At 29.4% G+C, this 11979-nt stretch overlaps 4 protein-coding genes across 4 annotated transcripts; 2 read left to right on the forward strand and 2 right to left on the reverse strand.

The window, feature by feature from the left end:
* Positions 1 to 316: 316 nt before the first annotated feature.
* LOC117159232 (ubiquitin-like protein 7) lies at positions 317 to 2260 on the reverse strand. Its single transcript, XM_033338900.2, has 4 exons — positions 1920 to 2260; positions 1520 to 1725; positions 1313 to 1449; positions 317 to 1239 (listed from the first exon to the last, which is right to left on the reverse strand). Exons 1-4 carry the CDS (start codon positions 2062 to 2064, stop codon positions 684 to 686), a joined length of 1044 nt encoding a protein of 347 aa, XP_033194791.1. The 5' UTR covers positions 2065 to 2260; the 3' UTR covers positions 317 to 683.
* A 263-nt stretch (positions 2261 to 2523) lies between these two features.
* LOC117159231 (uncharacterized) lies at positions 2524 to 7243 on the forward strand. The gene is made up of 11 exons (XM_033338899.2): positions 2524 to 2772; positions 2965 to 3059; positions 3151 to 3305; positions 3385 to 3515; positions 3591 to 3726; positions 3792 to 4170; positions 4238 to 4773; positions 4861 to 5233; positions 5314 to 5639; positions 5729 to 5963; positions 6032 to 7243. Exons 1-11 carry the CDS (start codon positions 2694 to 2696, stop codon positions 6392 to 6394), a joined length of 2808 nt encoding a protein of 935 aa, XP_033194790.1. The 5' UTR covers positions 2524 to 2693; the 3' UTR covers positions 6395 to 7243.
* Positions 7244 to 7345: 102 nt separating this feature from the next.
* On the reverse strand, positions 7346 to 8141 carry LOC117159235 (protein FAM177A1). Its single transcript, XM_033338905.2, has 3 exons — positions 7936 to 8141; positions 7745 to 7867; positions 7346 to 7613 (listed from the first exon to the last, which is right to left on the reverse strand). The coding sequence occupies exons 1-3, from the start codon at positions 8005 to 8007 to the stop codon at positions 7362 to 7364; spliced, it is 447 nt and encodes a 148-aa protein (XP_033194796.1). The 5' UTR covers positions 8008 to 8141; the 3' UTR covers positions 7346 to 7361.
* Positions 8142 to 8653: 512 nt separating this feature from the next.
* Positions 8654 to 11913, forward strand: LOC117159233 (uroplakin-1b). The gene is made up of 5 exons (XM_033338901.2): positions 8654 to 9045; positions 10250 to 10438; positions 10651 to 10815; positions 10900 to 11115; positions 11186 to 11913. Exons 1-5 carry the CDS (start codon positions 8986 to 8988, stop codon positions 11330 to 11332), a joined length of 777 nt encoding a protein of 258 aa, XP_033194792.1. The 5' UTR covers positions 8654 to 8985; the 3' UTR covers positions 11333 to 11913.
* The last annotated feature ends 66 nt before the right edge of the window (positions 11914 to 11979 follow it).

Below are 11979 nucleotides of genomic sequence, written 5' to 3' on the forward strand. Positions count from 1 at the left end.
ATTTTATTCTATATAAGTGCGTATAAATGTATTTACTGTATCGGATAATAACAAATAAGAATCGAGTAATAGATCAATTTTTAATATTATTTTTAGTGCAATAAAACTTTATCACCATGCAGTTAAAGGGTATGACGTATTTATTTAATATTGCAATGTAAATACCGCTATTATACCACATGGTTTGCACGTGCTATTATAAAATGCATAAAATTAACATAAACCATGTATGTATGTAAACCATGTATGAGCAAAACCATCAGTTTCCGGAAATATTAAATGATAAAAGATATTTCACAAGAAATAAACATATTAATTACTAAGTATTCAATTTTATTACTTCTTTATATTTGTCGGTTTTATGTACATTAACAAAATTGTATAAAATATAATTATTAATATTATCAAAAGTATATAAACAGATTATAATTCTTTTTTCTTATTTTAACATAAAAGTTTTATCTTATATATCTAGCTCGAAAATTTTGTTTATAGATTTTCAACAATTGTTTTTAAAACCAGAGAAATTACAATGATTGAAGTTCTTTTGAAATTAAAGAAAATTTCCATTTTTTAAATTTCATAAAGATCATTCAGTTTAATGCATAAAAATAAGACATATACCGTTATATTTTTGTATATAATGTTCAAATGAGGGCACTGGTGATTCTAATTTTATAAACTTAATTATTGCTAAATCCACTGAACACAAGTTCAATTGCTGCTATTACATCATGATTTGTGAGATGTAATGCTCGAAGATTTAATGTATCATTTTGCAATCCTAGTTCATGCATTTGCGCTAACATTCGTCGTAAATCCGAAGAGCGTGGTAAAACGGACGGTGAATGAACTTGCTGCATAGCTTGTGTAAACATTTCCGTAGTTATTATTCCAGAATTCGTGCTGCCAGCTGAAGTGGAAGAAGCAGGATTGGAGAGGGGAAAACTTCCAGCTCTTGCTCTAGAAACTGCTGCTGCAAGTTGTGCAACAGTAACGGTAGAGTTTGCTGGATTAGAAGATAAATTTGGTGTTTGTGTAGAATCTGAAGACTGAGAAGAATCTCCTGCCATTTCTTCATCACCACTTAAATTGTCTAAACTATAAGAATAAGCGGCAGGCTGTGAATTAGATAGTGAAGAATTGGAGCCAACAGTTACGTTGTTATGTGCTTCAGCATGAACAGCTGCAGCTATATTTTGAGCAGCTTCCACCAAGACTGGATGTGCTTCTGCAAATCTACTCATATAATTAAAACACGTAATAATTTTCTAGAATTATAGTTTTGAAAAATATACATAATAGAATTTACCTTCTAACAGTATCAACGTCTGTGAAATAAGACATTAAATCAGGGTCTTGTAAAATTGCAATTGCTACTGTATCTTCGTGTAACCCAGGAGAAGATGAAATGATATTGTCCATAACTTCTGGTTTCTTACCTATGCGCTAAAATTAACAAATACATTTTGTAATAAAATTTAAGTATTTTTACGTAAGTGCATATTAACTAATGTACATTTAAAGCGCTTCGAAGCCCAGGATTTTCTTTAAAAGACTTAAATGCAGATACTAGTTGTAAAATTCCGTCTTCTGATATGCATTTAGGAAATGATGGCAGTTCTGGTTCCCTTCTTCTTAAAACATGTACCATTGAACCATTTTTCAAACCGTACGATTCTAAAGTCATGTCATCCTCAAGGACACATCCACAATAAATTAATTCTATGGAAAAACAAAAGAAAAATATTTGTGTTTTAAATATGTTTATGGTTATAATTTAAAAATTACTTTAACAAAGATGATTATACATTATTTTTATAATACATCATTACTGCATTATTGCTTCAATGTTAAAAAACTTAAAACACTGTGATTCACAAGAGAAATGGAAACAAGAAACAAAGAAAACATCTCACCAAATAAATCTTTTGATAGGTTAACCCTTCCAGCTGTTTCATATTTCAATTTTTCAACCTTTGTCTTAAAATTAATATCATTTAATTTAATGGTAGTTAATGTTTGAGGATCTAAACGTACACCTAGAATCAATTCTGAACTCATTATTGTCACAGAAACACTACACAGAAAACACAACACGAACACGATACACTTTCAAATCGATACACTCTTCGATTTTACAAAATCATCATGAAGCGTTTATTGTGTCCCTCATATCATTTTATTGCTTTTGACTTCACATTATCTTTTAACCGCTTTATCATATATTTTTAAGTGATTGAGATTGAAATCACTTTTACTAACTTCGTTTTAATATTTTATTATTATGAATGGACTTTTAATAAGAATAAAACAAGTAAATGCAAACGACATTTTACATATTCAAATTATTATAAATTAAAAAGGAACCAACTATTAGATAAAAATAAATTCATTATATTTACATACGGAATGAACTATAATTGACGTTATTTGAAATTTTAATTATTAAAATATATATCTTAGGAATAACATTTTTAAATTTTCTAAATCGATAAATGATTTCGATGATTCGATGTTGAATACATTCGGTATATCGATATCTTTGCGATATGCAACCTAACGCTGCACTAACAATATGACGAGAAAGTTCCGTGAAATGTTTGTAATAAGTTTTCATAGCTGACATTCAAGTAATTTGTTTATAATGTTGTGCAATATACAACTTTGATATGACATAAGAATAAGCAGAAATGCAAGACATTTGCGAAAATATTCGTACAGCTATTGAACATGGACGTACCGATATAATTAGATCCCTTTTAGATGCATGTACGTGTCACAAATTTTACATTATATTTAAATTTTAAATATAATTATCACATAATGTTGTAAATAAAATATTTTTATTTAAAATAGAATAACAGAGTGAATAAAAATGTATCGTGTAAAATGGACTATAATTCGTATATTGAATCCTTTAAAGTACAATCTTTCAAAATCTTTATGTCACTTTTATGATAGGTGAGAATGGCAATGCAACTGAAGGTATAACAAAGGAAAAAATTCTAAATCAACCACTTCTAGAAGAAGGTACTTTCCTTTCATATGCTTCAAAGGTAATCATACATATCATACATCATAAACAAATAATTTGTGTAGGTTCATAAGGACTAAAATCTTTTTTTATCTGTTTATATTAAAATACAGGCAAACCAACCAGATATAGTACGAACATTGTTAAGCTGTGGTGCTAATCCAGCTGTCCAGAATACTAATGGACATAATGCTGTAGATGTTGCATCAAGTGACATAATACGTCGTACTTATATTGAAGAGTTATTAAGAGCAACTGCTGCATCTGAGTATGTGATCAATATTTTTATTATATAAGTATATGATATATTAAAATAATTTTACATATAAGGATACAATTATTTAAAGGTTGGATAGGGTAGTACAATTATTAGATGCTGGATTAAATGTAAATTCATGGGATTCCCATGGCAGTAAAAATACTCCTTTACATTGGGCAGCTTGTTATGGAAATAAAGATATTGTCGCATATTTAATTGGTAAAACTTTAAAAGTATTAATTTTGTGAAACTTGTTTTTTATTTTTTAATTTAACACGTACGATTTTTCTGTAGATAGAGGGGCAGATGTAAATGCTGTTAATGGCTGTGGTGCTATACCATTACATGATGCAGTAAATCGTGGTGATGTTGCTATTTGTCAAGAATTATTACAAGCTGGTGCAAATCCCCTTGTACGAGCAACTAAAGGGTAAATAGGCAATATTGTATTTCTATAACATACGCTTAAACATATTTTAAAGGATTGTGTTATAGAACTTTTGCAGGGAAGACTCCATATGATCTTACTAGAGGAAAACAATCTTTGCACTGTTTTCTTCAAAGATTTTTATCAAACTTTATATCGAACGACAGTGAAACAATGCATAGCCCAACTGCAACATTTACAGATGGAAATTTCTGTCAAAAAAGCATTTCAAGTAACATGAGTCAACTTTCTATTGAATCTACCAAATCATTAGATCCAGTTTATGACTTACCATTACGCGAATCAGGCAAAGAAAGCCCCACTAAAAGTACAGAAAAAGATGGAATTTATAGTTTACTTTGGCCACAACCAAAAACCATTGTTGAATTGAAAAATTCTTCTACATCTTTTATTGCTGGGAAAGAACTTTTTATATCTATAATACAGGTATATTGTTGATAGACAACTGTAATATTGTTTTATTCAGTTTTTTATACAATGTATTGTTATATAGGGTAGTGAATCCATACACAGAATATTAGATGTTTGGGAAATTAGCAGGACTCATTTACTAGAATTAGGTTATGACGTTAAAATTGGTGAAGTACATCCTAGCTCTGGCAAATTATTAACTGATAATCGAATTGAATGTATAGTTAATAAAAGTCTGTTTAATACACCTGAAGGATATCAATTGCATATTTCACAAAATACTATTAAAGTTGGTGCTGGAAGTTTAGCTGGTTTACATTATGCAGTTCGTACTTTTGTACAGATTTTGCGATTAAGTAAAAATCATAGTAAATCAGAAGCATGTGAAATCGAACCAGTTTTTATAAAAGATGAACCGCGATTTACTCATCGTGGTATACTGTTAGATATCTCACCGAGAGGACGAATACCTACATTAGAATACTTACTTCATATGATCGATTTATGGTCGTCATTTAAAATATCTTACTTACATTTATATTCAAGACTTACACCAAATTGTGATTGGCAATTATGTTATTCAAAATCAGAAATGGTTACTCTAGATCGTTACTGCAGGTATGTGTACAATTCTGTAACATTATTTTTCTTATATTCTTATGTTTATGTAACTTAGATATGTTTTGTAAATAATTCTTATTTCAGAGATCGACATTTGGATTTAGTTCCAACTTTGGATGTTGATTCTAATGTAGGACAACATCATTTGTCACAAATGTGGCCTATATTCCAAGAATTATTGGCAGTATTTCCAAGTTTAAGTTATGTTCATGTTGGGCCTAGATTGGCTAATTTGCTTGTTCAAGCAGAGAACCTTGATTTGAATTTGTCAGTTAATGAAACTATAGAAACAGATATGTCAGAAGTATTTAAATCATACTCTTGTCTCCAAGAACTTTGGCATATCTTAGATTTAGGTCCAAATACAACTTTACTACTTTGTTCAAATGGCTTACATTCTAAAGCAGAATTTCATAACATACCCAGTAATATTATTCTTGTTGAATACGGATTTCAGGTAAATAAAGTTTTATGTGATTCAATAAATATAATATCGAAATTGAATTGAATTCGTTATTATAAGATACTTTATTACAGGCTGATTATGATTTTTCCGAATGGACAGAAGCATTTAGAACAGCAGGTGGTAATGTATTACCTAGTTCTGGAACAGCAAGTTATAATAGTTTAGCAGGATGTCCAGCATCAACATATGCAAATACAAAGAACGCAATAAAAACTTCTCTTGAACAGGATTCAGTGGGTATAGTTGTAGCTCATTGGTCTGGAAGTCATCATCTTACTCCTCATCCTTTTGCATGGATTGGATACTTAATAGCAGCAGGATTGGCATGGAACCCAGCTAGTGAAGTAGATATAGGTATCAATGATAACTATGAAATACCTGAAGTATTTGGATCAAGGTAATAAATATATTAAATTAAAAATAATGTATAATTGTTACACATTCATGTAGAAGTGTTAAAAAGAGAAATTGTATATTATTTTACAGGCAGAAATGTATTACGAAATTATTAGATATTCATGTTTTTCAAGATTCTGAATATAAAATTGGTAATGCAATATTAGAATTAGGACGTTTAGATACTTTAGTACTTACTTTAAGTAAGAATCAAGGAACAAAAGATCTACAACAAATCCCTGACAATCGAGGATCAACTTTGTACAGATTATTAACAGATCCGGATAATGTAAATTTAGAATACCTTTCGGCTGATTTATTTGCGGTAAGAAAAACTATACAACCCGGAGTATATTAAAGACAAATGAATAATGTTCTCGCTTTATTTAATAGAAAGTAACAAAACAAGTTAAACGTATTTCACATTCATTATATGAAGGAAGTCTATCATCGAAATTTGCATCAATGGAACTACAAGAGCTCCAGTTGACCGCTGATTTAATGTTAACAGCATGTAAAATTGGCAGAACATTGATTGGCGTTGGTGTTAATCCAAATAGTAATATGGGCCTTGCAGTGATTAATTTAGGTATATGTAATCTGCCTCCTACATTTAGGACTGATGTAGCAAACAAAATGTTGGCTCATATAGAACAGTATAAAGGTTCATGGTTACAAAGACATTTACCTCAGGGCCTTCAAAGCTCTCTACTAGTCTTGACTAGTGCTTTACATAGGTTCGTGCCAGAAACATAATTTTTTGAGCTTTGAAAATATAAAAGACTATTTGTATAAGTATACAAAATGAATATCAGTTCCTGCTATACAAGACTGCAGGTATATACATGCTGTGCTAAAAGCAATTATATAGAGAACTTATGAATGTTCCTTTATAACAAAATTTGCTAGTATAGAATAGTGTAACATGACAGCATTCCACTTATTTCAAATACAACTTTAATTGTTCTTTTCAATAGAACAATTCATATTATAGTAACATTTAATATTTATGTGAAAATAATTATACATGTATCTAAGGGAACATTCTCAAGGTCTAATAAGATATTTATATAACAAAGTATTGTTTTTGCCAATTTATAATATGAAAAGTGATAATTAAAATTATAGAATTATTTTTATTTAATATGATTGTATTAAGTAATTATGTATATGCTTCCAAGTCATTACATATAAATTGTACAAGATTTTTGTGGCGAGATTGGTATTACAAACCTATGCACGAAAGTATTTTAATACTAAGTGTTACTAAAACAAGGTAATATTTGTACACTATGAATCCTTTATATCAATATGTAACAATTTACAGTAACATTACTACTATATTAAACGATACTTTAATTAGTATCCAATGTGAAATAATTCAAAAGCTTACAGTATTGTTAAGTTCTTCTTAAAACAACACTTTTATACTTATATGTTTGTAATATTAATTTGTGTTAATCAAATACAATATATTCTGGTATTTCTAAAAGTTGTTATACTATTAAATACATATGTAAAAAATGATTAAGATACCATAGGTATTTTTAAAAGTGACATTTTTTATGTGTAATATTGAAATAAATGATTATAATTGTTAAAATATTTAACATTGTAACAACTTAAAGATTTTTGAACACTTGCAATATTGAATCATAAAATACTTTATAAATATAATAATTGAATGAATAAATATTATAAAATGCATAATTTAATGATACATTTATTGCACATTATTTACAATATTATTTTTGCTGTGATCGTTCCACCCACCCATTTCCAAATCCTGTTTACGTTGCATTTTATTTTCAAGAGCTTGAATTCTATAGAATTCATTGATTTCAAACTGATACTTGGGTGATGTAATTCCGAAAAAGCCCGCTAACCATTCACCTACACAATCACATCCTTCCAGTACTTTATTACCAATTGAAGTGGTTTGATACCATGCCCACGGTAACCAAGTCAGAGATTTCTAGTAATTTTATTTTTTAATTTAGTATAAAATCCATTGAAATAAACTATTTATAAAATATATAGAATTCGGCGTAATACGTAATTACGTCGTATTATTCGATGTAATAGCAGCTTAGAATAAAACTTAACTGGATCTATTTGATTCACTGTGGTATTTATATGCGGTACATCTGTTTCGTCTTCAGAATATTCTTCTAAATCACCATCCGAAAAATGCAATATACGCTTTGGTCGTTTTAATGACTTACGATCCTAAAATTGTTTTATATTTTAATAAAAATACAATTTTGACAAATGTTTACTTCTATAATATCACATACTTGCATGCCAGTATCAGTTTCGTTTAAAATAACATCCGATAAATCACAAGTTTCATTCTTCTTCGGATCCATAATCGATAAATTTAATTATTTACGAAATAACAACCTTATATTAAATTATTTATCATCTCTGACAGTTCACATCTGTAATCTAAGGTAAGCAAAACAACGGATATCTTGTTACTCATTCTTATATGAGTCATACAGTTACATCAACATGCACTAACAAGATATAGTATAGATCTGACATCTTAGGGGATTTTGTATCACATATTCTGAAATACCGGCCATTTAAGATTTAAATTAATTAAGAAAACCGAAGTTTCGTTATTAACAAGTGATAGAATAGACATGATATGTTATGGAATTTCATACACAAATATTCAATACGTTAAGACTCAATGTATTTTTGTATTATATATGTAATACCGTAATACGGAGCTCTAGTACTCCTTTACCATTTCAATGTCATCCCCAACATTACCGATTCTGCACAAAAAGTTTGTTTTTGGAAGTGGATATTTCAAAATATGTTAACGAGAAATTCCATAAAATGCCAGATTTATTTTGAATTTCGTTTCTGGTTCAATATACGTAATTTTTTATGTATTCATTCTAAATTATAGAGGGCGCAAAAATCATCGATTTTTTGGCGAGGTCGGTATTTTAGCATCAGAATTCTCTATTGCATCTACACTATTTCTTGTCTATGGAAAACACATGATCCTCGATTTTAATCGATGAAAAACAAAAGTGTAGATATATCCTTTGGTATGAATAAAGGAGGAAAAAGAAATATTGCAACATGAAACGTACATTATTTATATGAAGTAATAACATTCGAATTCTATTGATAAGGCTAGTAGCATAATTGGTTACGTTTGTAGCTCAGTGCTATAAGGAATGTCGGTTCAGGTCTGAGGTTTGCGCCTGGTCACCGTGGTGACAGTTCTTCGATACCTGATAGTGACGCTTTCTTCTTTTCCTTGGCTTGTATTAACTACACCTTCCGTTCATGTTGTTTAAGTGATTTCTATTAATAAATTTGTGATGGCACAGACGCTTGTTTGTATACAGTACTTTCTCATCGGTGGTGCTATTATCATTGGTGTAAGTGCAAATTTGCTACCCTTATTTTAAATGGTTTATTTTTACGCCTGATGGACCACGATTTAATGTTATCTCAAAGAAAATTTGTCTTATTTAAGTTCTCAGATAAGTATCAAATGATATTACCTTTTCTCAGTTTCGTTTTTCAACATTCTATTATTAAGTGTTTAGCAGTTGGTGACTAGTTTTAGATTTGTCGTGGAATTGGATATCCGCCAACTTACTGTGCATGCTATTCCCCCGTCATTCTTTTGGACACTTTAACCTTTATGTTTCGAAATTCGATTGTAGTCGAATGTTGTTGCTACGTATCGATTTTAATACATATGCAGCAGAAATTTATTCTTCTTTATTGTAAGGATTAAAAAGAGTTGAAAATTGAAGAATTTTATTGTACATTTAGAATTAAAATGTCTTAAAAATAATTGGAGAAATGAATTACTCAGCATAAAAATTGTTTCGACTTCTGAATTATTATGTATTTTTTTTCTCAATTAATTATTTTTATCTATTGATTATTATTATCTATTGATTAATAGATAAGAATAAAATAAGAAAAAAGAATGCTTTCTTTTGTTAAAATTATTGGAGTTTACGTAACTAAATTTTTTATATAGATTCGCATAAGTTTTTGATATCTAGTAGATAAACTTTGTTTGGCTTTCATATCAATATCTCGTATGCACAGTAAAATTATCGCATTATCGATAGCTCAAACCCTTCGTACTGGTACTTCCGTATATGTGAATGCAAATTTGTGCAATAGAACATTATTATATATATTCAAAGAAAATTTTTTATCAAATTTAATTAAAAATATTTGTAACATTGGTTTTAATATTGTGTTGAACTTATAGACAAACAACATAATGATCTATAGTCAACAACTGAAATTGAAATGTAGATAGAGTGATAATGCTAAAGTATGTCAAGACCGATTTGTTCACGGAAAAGGGAGTGAAATCGATCTTTAATATCGATGTCAAAATCAAAATTCGTAATTTGCGAGAAATGTTATTTCATAAAAACTTAAAATGTCTTATCATCCAATCTCTTTCGAAACCTTTAATCTCACGATTACAAGCAACATCAAGATTAGATATAATTAATCATCGCTTATCACAGATGTTAAAGTATGTTATCACCGTAGAATTCATTGTATTACACCATAAATGATAAAAAATTTTCTGTTTACTGTCCATAGGTGTGCGGTATTATAGAAAGTGTTTGCGCGGGATATTTCATATACCAGTTGTATGAATATTCATCCCTCACGTCTAGCAATGTATGTGGTTCAGCGATAATATTGGTCGTGATGGGTTTGATAACGTGTATGATAGCTTGGTGCGTTTGGCAATTCCTAGATTTCACAAATAGGGGCCAAGTTATAATTGTAAGTGAACCTTAAATTATTATTTATTTCAATTATCAATTAATAACGCTTGTAAATACCTTTTTCTAACAATAACGGATTTTACTTAGAAATATATATGTGTATAAGTATATACATTTATATATTTCTGATCATTATATCGCTTTCTGTTCTTCGATAAGATTTCCTTCCTTATCCATCTTCGATAAAGAAACATATAATTTTTCATTTAGTTTTCTGTACTGCTTATAATTGTTACAATTGTTAACACGAGCGCTGGAATTTGGGCCCTTGTTAGACATGAACAAGTGGATTTGTTGCCAATAGCGCATCTCGAACATGTATTTGAGCTTGCTATAACGGACGATAAGTCTCGTTGGGATCGTATGCATTCGAAGGTACATTTAATTACTTCAAGTTTATATATAATTCATATATCACATATCATATTCGAGTTAAATACTTACGTATTCCTTCTTTAGTTACATTGTTGTGGAATAAACGGACCAGCCGATTATCGTAGTCAAAATGCAGTTCCTTGGTCTTGTTGCGATACTTCATCACTTGCAAATCCTAATGATGATAAAGGCGTGTGTACCACCATGTATACACGTGGTTGCCAGCATGTAGTATTAAATCGTACTAAATCGATTCTTCTTCATATTTTTTTGCTTGCACTGTGCTCAGTATTATTACAGGTAATGAGATCTGTTAATCAGTTAACCACTATAGATAGAATCGGAAATGTGATTGTATTGCTATTTTTAGGTCTGCTTCATAACGTGCATGTCATGTTACGTAAAAGCATGCCGAGAAAGGATGGAAAGAAGAAAGAACATGATGGTCATCTCTCAGTCACTCGAGCGAGCGTCTAAAGATTTCGGAACAGGCGATAATCTTCTGAATCATCAATGAAAATATTCAAAAACGGTGCCTGATGCATGATAATTTGAATTTTTATTCTCTTCAGAAGGAATATTTGTATTTTGATATTTACTGTTTATGCCTGTATTCCATTACATAAGCACTTTCATTTTAATCATTGTAGTATTTTATAGAGATTGTGTGCTGTACTTTAGTATCTTTTTTTAGCGTGTTCCTTTACTTTAAAAGTGTCGTTTATATTGTATATGTTAAATACATAATTCTCCAATATTAACATAAGTATCAGTAACAAAAATATCATGTACATTGCATGGTGTTATGAAACTATTCATGCCAAAATATTGTGCCATTTTACAAAATGTACCAAATACGAAGTTCCTTAGCTGAAAGACATTTTACAATTAAACACAAAAAAGTAAGCAAATCATTATTAACAAAGAATCAAGTAATATTACTAAATATTATTAATATATTAATGCGAGAAAATCAATCTCTTATTATAAGATTTATCCTTATACCAAGAATGTCAGTGATTTACACTTTGATTAAAAATTTGTATACTTTTAATATGAACAAAATAAACGTTTCTAAATAATTGTAAGTAAATCAAACCCAATCTTGATGTATATATAAAATGAAATAACAAATTTTTAAGTTTCGATAAGTTCCGAGCACGA

This window comes from Bombus vancouverensis, chromosome 10 (genome assembly GCF_051014615.1).
Source record: "Bombus vancouverensis nearcticus chromosome 10, iyBomVanc1_principal, whole genome shotgun sequence".
Classification (NCBI taxonomy): domain Eukaryota; kingdom Metazoa; phylum Arthropoda; class Insecta; order Hymenoptera; family Apidae; genus Bombus; species Bombus vancouverensis.